The sequence below is a fragment of the Musa acuminata genome, chromosome BXJ3-5 (genome assembly GCF_036884655.1).
Source record: "Musa acuminata AAA Group cultivar baxijiao chromosome BXJ3-5, Cavendish_Baxijiao_AAA, whole genome shotgun sequence".
Classification (NCBI taxonomy): domain Eukaryota; kingdom Viridiplantae; phylum Streptophyta; class Magnoliopsida; order Zingiberales; family Musaceae; genus Musa; species Musa acuminata.
This window is the reverse complement of record NC_088353.1, coordinates 36,324,663-36,333,473: the sequence shown is the minus strand read 5'-3', so window position 1 is coordinate 36,333,473 and position 8,811 is coordinate 36,324,663. Positions and strand designations below refer to the sequence as shown.

General features: G+C 35.9%; 1 protein-coding gene across 2 annotated transcripts; it reads right to left on the bottom strand.

Moving 5' to 3' along the window:
• Positions 1-2,894: 2,894 nt before the first annotated feature.
• LOC135638116 (protein NLP1-like) lies at positions 2,895-8,811 on the bottom strand. Of its 2 annotated transcripts, XM_065151081.1 has the most exons (6): positions 8,656-8,811; positions 7,508-8,362; positions 7,005-7,052; positions 5,998-6,934; positions 4,418-4,920; positions 2,895-4,327 (listed from the first exon to the last, which is right to left on the bottom strand). In XM_065151081.1, the coding sequence occupies exons 2-6, from the start codon at positions 8,321-8,323 to the stop codon at positions 4,037-4,039; spliced, it is 2,595 nt and encodes an 864-aa protein (XP_065007153.1). In that variant the 5' UTR covers positions 8,324-8,362; positions 8,656-8,811; the 3' UTR covers positions 2,895-4,036. The 2 variants fall into 2 exon arrangements, with proteins under 2 accessions (XP_065007153.1, XP_065007152.1); XM_065151080.1 differs by having other exon boundaries at positions 2,895-4,920; positions 8,656-8,810.

Genomic DNA, 8,811 nt, shown 5'->3' with positions numbered 1-8,811 from the left:
TTTTTTATTTCGGGGCCGCCTTATAAAGACGAACATGATAATTATTAGCAGTAATAATTATATGGCAAAATTGCATATCGATCCCTCTGAATCGTACAATTAAAAAAGTGGATTTTTCTATATACATCCTCAAAGATTCTAAAAATAATGTATATAATCCCTATAAATTTTGATATAGCATATTTTTTATATATATATATATATATATATATATATATATATATATATATATATATATATATATATATATATATATATATATATATCCTCCACTTATGTCCCATAATTTAACAAATTACTAAACAAGGGAAAGGTGTTCAAAGGATTCATGTGGATTTTGCAAAGAAAATTTTTTACGTGAAACATATATATTTTTAGAGGTAGTTTGTCAAGGAAAAATAATTATTTTAAAAAATTCTCAATTAATATTTATAAATAAATTTTCATAAAAGTTTCCTTCACTTACTGTTGTTCTCATTACTCACATCCGCTTCTTTTGCCTCGCACCAATGCCCTCCCTCTCCTCCTCTTTCTCTCTCTACTATTGTCGTCGTCCTCACTTGTAATTTTTATTGTCAAGGTTTACGATCGAAAGTGAAAGTAAATATAGGAACAATAGGGTAGAAGCATAGACGACCAAGGATAGAATAAATGATTAAGACAAAGGATAAGGGTAAAATCATGAAAAAAGAAATTAATTATTTTTAAAAACAATAGAAATTTTTTTAAAAAAATATCCTATTCTTAGTTTGATGCCTCTTCTTTGTTAATGTTCTTATCTCACATGTATATAGTGAGAGGAATGAGCTATGAGAGATGAATTTTGTATCCAATTTAGGGTGCACCACATGTTCTTTTAAAAATAAAACTACTAACCAAAATTACAAGTAACTAAGTGAAAGTTAATATTAGTATTACAAATGATCATTAATATACATCATGATATTTTTATTGAGATATCTAAATTAATTAGTATAATGTTGTATGAGTAATAAATATCATGTTCGAATTCATGTATGACATTTGATGTAATAATTTTTTTTAATTTAAAAAATATATATTATGCTGAAACCAATCTGATTCATATTTGGAGAGTTGTTACAATTTATAATATGAGTTTATATTTGAGAATTGGAATAAAAGTTTCTAAACATATTTCAAAAGAATATTCATCCTTATATATTTTAATATAGCTCAAAAATAATAAATTTCATCCCCATAATTTTTCTGCTCATTAATATTAATAATATTATTATTTATTATTATTATTATTATTATTATTATTATTATTATTATTATTATTATATACCATCCTTCCCATATTTCCTTTCATTTAACAAAATACTAAGGCTTTAACAGGATTAATGTGGAAGCTAATTCAAAGGTCTTAGTCTGTGAATATTCTCCTCCATGGAACATGAACATGAACGTGATTCGATATATTTTTAGTTCGATAAATATATTTGTCAATGTTTATACCATACATGTATATAGAACTAGAAGAATAGGGTTATTAACTTGCTTGTAAACTATGTCAGAATTTGTAAAGATGTTATTGAAGAGGAGACTTACTCTGAATAAATTCTGATGTAAGTGATGAACTTTGTACCAGATTTAGGAAACAATATATTTCTTTTAAGTAAAAGAATTAAACTGCTAGCCAGATGACAAACCTAATAATTATCTACAATGGCCATGTAATTTGTTGTGCACTGCTATTCACTAGCACATTTAGATGTAATCTAAATCATTCAATAAGGATGTTGAAGTTAGTCATGAGAAAAATTCTTAGGCTTCAATGCTTTTAATTTTTTTTTTCTTTATTATTTTGGTTTTCTAGACAGTTGGGGATGGAGGATCTCAAACCATGGTTGCTTCTGTGTGGGTAGGCTCATTTGCCTTCTTGTCTCCTTTATTGTATGGTAGTTGTCATCCATGGGTAGGAAATAGTGAAGCAAGTGTTGTGTCATTCCATTCCTTGACTGAAGCTAATTGAGCACTAAAACAAGAATTCAAATCATTCCTTGCATGCCATTGATTGTGGAGTTGTCAGCTGACTTTGATTAAAGACCATTTATTATTTTTATCTTACACTAGCAAGTTCTTACTGAAGATCTGATAACATATGTTATCTATTCCAGAGGAATTACACTCACAAAGCTATTGGAGTTATTGTCTTACAATTCTCAAGATCAGAAAATTTTGTGGTCTCTGATAAAATCATGGTCATATGTCTGGTAATAATATCTTAGGGGTTTAATGGTTTCATATGTCTTGGGCATTGACCTTTATTGGATTCTTGCATGCATTGGTGTGTTTCTGCCCCTGAGACTGAAATGTGCCCCCATTAATCTTTTGATAACTTCATTGAAGATTTTGGTGGCAGCTTCTTCTAATTGAAAGGTGATCTTATGTGTTCTTGTTCTTCCTCCAAGATCAATATCAGCCTGCATGTCAGTTATGACACTTCCTGATCTTAATCCTGTATCCTATTAGAATTAGAATTGGACAAAATTTTGAATTGACTTATAAGGATTTAATGTGCATATTATTATTAATATGCTAATGAGTCAGTTATCTCATCCAACCAAATTAGTCTCAAAATTAATGGAGTCTTGATTTGCTAGATGAGAAATTCTTTCTACTTTTTGCCTTTAATTACCACCTCATACTGTATAATTATGATTCTAGTCTTTGTTTGTTCCTGTTTATCTGAAGAAGCTTGTCACCATGTATATTTGAAACACAAAAAAAAATCATAAAGTAAAAACAAAAGGATTCAGCTGCATGTTAGGCTTCAAAATTTTGTTTGTAAAAAAGCTGCATGACTAAACTGTGGTATTCTTTTAATGTGATAGTATCTCTTCATGAGATCAAATAGAGGCAAACAAGTCTCCAATCCAAGAAAACAGCAGCAATCAAGTTCTTTTGTTTGGACAACTAAACACAAGAGGGTTTGCAATGGAAGCTTCTTAACTTGGTCTTAATGAATGTAAGCTTAAGTTTTATACACACATATGATGGTATTTTTTGCTCAAAACACAGACCCATCCATAAAGAACAAAAGATAAAAATGACATGTATCTATTGTATATTCTACATATTGCACAGGGACTAACTGGATAAGCTTATATATTTTTTGAAGCATCAAATGACTTCTGATTTGTCTGGTTCACCCGAAATCTTCAGACTAACCCTTTTTTTCCATTGCTTAAATCTTCTGTAGAAACATAAGCATCACTATAAATATTTGCACGCAAGCCCACTGTGGTAAATTTTCAATGAAATCCATATCACAAACCAATAAGAAAGTCATTGGATCTGCCCAAAGGTCGACAAATGACAGCTTCTCGTATCTCAAAAGTACTACACATGATCACAAACTTCAAACACAATGCAAAGGTGGTTGTCCAAAACACACAGATCATACCTCCTTATGCAAAGCCTTTGTGCTCAACCAATGAAAACAACCAAGTGCTGTTTCTTTGCAGCATGTCGTCATGGGTCAGTTGAAGTGCTAAGTTGTGTGCTGACAGAAAAAGGTTTTAGCATCACCGATTTGATAGGCATCACAGCAGTATGACACCTAGATTCTACTTTATAGAAAGATTTAATTGGTAGAGGACCATCATGGAAGCGCTAGCCATCACTGCTGCACAAACAAACACCCTTCTTCCTTGGTCTACAGACAAAGAACTCACTGCTGACCAGTTTTGCACCTTTGGATTGGTGCAGCTACGGAAATCATTAGTTCAAATACTCCTTCCATAAGCACCTTAATCGTCAGATCTTCATTTCCTCGGATAAAATGATAAAACACACAGATGTAACAAATTCAGGTCATTCTTTTCAAGATGATGTGAGGCTGCTTACGATGCTTTGCAGATTTGCTTCTTGTTTTTTTGGTCCTCACTGTAAGCATTTCCACATGCTCTGGAGATCAGTCCCTACTATGAGTTTGCAATGCATGAACAAACTTCGGATCAATAAGCACAGAAATATCATGTTGTTGTTTCAAAAGAATTTCCTGAAATGGTCAAGATAGTGCGGTGCTGCTCCATGAGGACTTGGTGTTTGGTTGAGCAACAGGATGAACAGAAAGTCTGATTGTATGAGCATCTGTTGATTTGTGCACATCAATGCATTCCTTCAGGTCTTCCTCACATGTTAACAGGACCCACTCCGAGTCATCATCCAGATACTTGATGCCTACTAAAGCAGTATCACCTATGTTAAACCGCCTCTGGATCTCTTGCTTTAACTCTTGGAAGCCCCAAGTTGGCTGTACTCTGAATATAACTTTTTCTTCCCCAAAAATTGCTTTGACCTTAAGAAAATCACATCTATTCATCAGCGGAAAAGACATAGTTCCTGAAGAATGATGATCAATATGAAACTTCTGATTCAGGGTTCTAACCACAGATTTTGGTGCCACCTCAGGTTGGGAATGGAATTCAATGTGGCTTTGAACTTTCTCAAGCATGTTACTCTGATTCTCTTCCACTGAAGTATTTTGTCTGAATGAAAATTCATGAGCATCAATGCACTTCCTTTGCTCACTGGAATAGCCCTGACTTGAATTAGAGTTTTGACTACATGAGGAAGAGGAAAGGGAATTTGATCCAGATGTCCGTGAGATTAATCTACTTTCTAGCTGTTGGTTTGCATTCGAGAAGTCTGGAAGATCATTTTGCTTTGACAATGAAAATGTGGTACCAGTTGCTAAGTTGTTTTCTGACCAAGTGGCTTTTATGAAGTTTTCATAGAGGGAACTGAACTGGACGGCTCCTCCAGGACCATGGACGGAGTCTATAACCACTTGCAGTTTCCTTAAGGAGTGACCAACCTTCTTGATCTTCCGTGAAGGCCAACGAGTAATTCCATGTTGCCTACATATTCTTTTAAGTGTAGTAGGGCACACTGAAAAGAAGCAAAAAATATTGATCTTAACAACAATAGATGTGTCAACATTCAAGGCAGGTCATCCTATTAGGTGGCAAAGCAGTAATGATGTCGAACTATTTTTATTAACTTATGCAGGCACATAAGCTAACCAATCCACGTTATGACGGATGAACCTGACAGCAGTAGTAACATTTTTCATATAAATGCAAAAAATGTTTCGTCATTTACCTCTATATTTAACCACAAGTGGAAGTAGAATGAAATCTGAAATGATGAACTCAATGCAGTTATTTTAATCAGAGATGCAAGGTTCATTATGGAACATTACATGAAGTATACTAAAAAAGTATGTAACGTTAGAGCTAAAACAATAGCAAACCTATCAGGTTAAGCAACTAAAACATACAATAGCATTATTAATTCACTGACTGATAGTAAAATGCAAACTTTCTAAGAATATATTGTAGGATTGGAAATCTGTTTTTTGTGCTTTCAGTGATAAAGAGAAGATGGGTTTAAAACATGATCAAACAAGGACTACACAATTTCATGTGAACAAACACACACATGGTATTCATAAATGGCAAATTCATCTTGTTTCAACTTTCTGTGTATGCTTATTTAACCAAAATTCAGAGTAAAGAATATATTTCACTTCTTGTGATTACTTGTCTCTAGATATTATTCACTCATCTGGGAATATGGAACAAGCACAAATTCGTTATTCTAATAATATTAGTACCTACATGTCCAGGCTCTTTTGGAGCTTAGCTTGGTCTCCATCTAATGATACCATGGGCAGTTTAGCTAATTATCTAATTTTGCTATCTAAAACTTCTGTCTCATTTACTTAAATCTTAGTTTGGTCTTAGAATGGAATCAATCAAGATCGTTTTGCTAGTCATGGTTGCAGCTTCTTGTTAAGATATAGTTCTACAAGTGTCTTTGGTGTTAATTTTGGATTTTCCTTTTGAACAAAATCAAGGTTCATATGGTTTAGTTTTCCAAAACCCACCATCTTGTCATGTGGAACATAGTGACTTACTCGCTATAGAAGGATAAAACAGGAATTTTTAGTAATACGATGCTTACCTCCTAGGCTTTTCGCAGCATCTTTCAGGCTACCAGCAAAATGCTTCTGAAGCTCTTGCAGACTGACAATCTTTTCAGTTTTTGTATGCCTCTTTTCAGTTTCACTATCCATATTTGAAACATTAATTTCAGCAGAAAATGAAACTTGATTATCATAATTGGACTCGCCATAGTGCTGCTTGAACTCGGAAAACATATCTCCAGTAGGTAGTATTATATCCGAGGGATCCCAATGTGCTAAAATGCTGAATCCCTCCTCAGTAATATCTACATCAGGTGTTCCTACTGGGAGAATTTCATTGACAGTTGATCTTTGACCAATCTCAGAAACAGATTTATCAGAGAATGTACCTGAAGGGATTTGATCATCATTTTCTAACACTGTCTCATGTTCTAGCTCCTTGGTCGTCACAACTCGTAGGGTCTGACATACTTCTTGTATCGTAGTAGACAAAGAATTCAGCATCAGTTTCTGTTTTTCACTTTCTATGCAATTGATAGGTAAGAAGAACTCCAAAACAAAGTCTACTTTTCTGGTATGAATACATCGCAGTCGAATAGCCACAGCAGCTCTCAAGCGGAACAACTTAGCATGGTGCGAGAGGGGATATTCTATCTTGCTGAAGTCCGTTATATCTGATGAGAAGCATGGTTGATTTGTCATAAATGCTTTACCGGCAACACCCTGGCCTCTCAACAAATGATGCTCAGAGCACGCTTGGTGAAAACCTGACATGCTAGGATCTCGCACATAACAGGCAGCATCGACAGTTGAAACACAGTCCTTGAAGTTTTCATCAGAATGTCGGGTGCCCTTCTTGCCTTGTCGAATGCATGAAATCCATGTTTGAGCTAATGGCAATCTATGGCTCTCACAGGCAGCTTTCAACACCATTTGGATCTCTGGCAAGGCATCATGGTAAGAGTCACCAGACATCTGACAAAGGAGAAAAATGTGTCAGTATGATGTCACATTGAATTTGTTTTCAGGAATCTCTACAGCTCACCTTTATGCGGGGAACACTTGAAACTTCAGAACTCCTTAGATCGACTGCCTGCAACAAGAAGTCAGGTATCATAAGCAAAGATCTCTAGAGAAAAAGAAAGAATATTTTTTCCATTTCGATGATGAGAATCATATTTTTGTGTGACTTTAATGGCTTTATCAATATTTATTTCAAATATGAAAAACAAAATTGTGCAGCAATGTAGTCAACCGAATGATTGCAAACAAACAGAAATCTTGAAGCGACTTAAAATCCAAACTTCAGTAGATTAGCATCACAGTGAAGAATTGGACTTTGTCATGCAACTTTATAGAAAATTAACTCAATTCACGAGTACAAGGAATCTTGGATCTTAAAAGGATACAAGGAACTTATAAGCATGTCAGGACAATCATGAAAATTCAATAAACCTCTACGAGATCAAGAAAAATAAAGCTATCAAGAAGAGATAAAAAAGGTTTGAGGTTTCAGAGCATGCTGCAAAGATGGTGATCAGGACTCACCTGAAGAGCATTGCAGATGATCTCAAAATCAGAACTGTAATTAACCTTTTGTGTCATCATCACGACCTCGACAACCCCTAAACAAGATCGACTATCCATCTCAAAAATCGGTAGGGCGATCGTTCCACAAACTTCATACCGCTGAGCATCACTCACACGAGGGAATTCACAGCTGCTGAAGTAGCGCACATCCGGTGTCCACTCCGGCAACTTCCCTAGAAACACCCGGCCAGGCAAGCCCACTGCCTCACGAGAGTTCTCATCAGCCAAGAACTGGTACCTCGTGGAGACCGACCGATACTTCACAAGCCCCTGACAGTTCGACCCTAGCAAGAAAGGTTGACCACAAGTAGTAACAACTTGTTGGTTTCCTCTCATGACAGGCACCCAAATCTGAACAAGGACATCACCATCTCCATTTGATTCCTTGATATACCTCAAGGCATAACTCAGTCTTTGTTTCATGGTAGGCTGAATCTGCCGACTCATGGCTGATCCATAATTAGAATCATCTGCTTCCCATTCACCTGCAGGACTCGGATAGATGGATTGTCCGCCCTCGAGCATTTGAATCCGGGTTTCTTCTGAAGCCGACTCCACGGAGAAAATTGATCTCTCTGCATCAACCTGGTAATCAATCCCTGGCAGGGTCGGGTTGGGACTGCTGTAGCTAACTCCGAGAACAGGCAATAAGAGAGCAGAGGTGCCTGTTTGCAGGAGATCACAACAATCAAAGACTGATCCTGATAACAACTCATCCATGAAGTCCAAATCACCGGCAGCATCTGATAGGGTTTGGCGAGTGGAATCCTCCATCAGTCACAATCTTTTCAGAACTCCATCACAAGATCCTTTCTGCAATATGATCCGTATCTCAGCTCAAAAACCAACACCTTTAAGAAGAACAAACAAAAGGCCGAATCCAAGAAACCAACAAGAACATATTTTTTTGTGGCATTCAAAGGAAAGCCAGTAGGTGCCTAAAGGAATCTTCAAAAGAGAAATTGGTGGCAACAACAAGAGCAGAAGTAATAATTCACAGGCCCACAAAGAGAACTCATGAATCATTAAACAGTTTTGGACCCACTGCTGCAAGAAAAAAAGGATTCCAACTTGCTTGCAGGAGAAAAGGAACAAAGAAAGGTCACCTTCAGAGGACTACTACTCCGAGATGAAGAACCGCACCACTAGCTTCTCGAGAGAAGTGCAAGAGAATATAATAGAGAGGTAGGGAGGGAGATCAGGATCTTCAGATCTCCAACTGTCCGGTCTGCTGCCCAAAACACACCCCCAACCTGATAAGT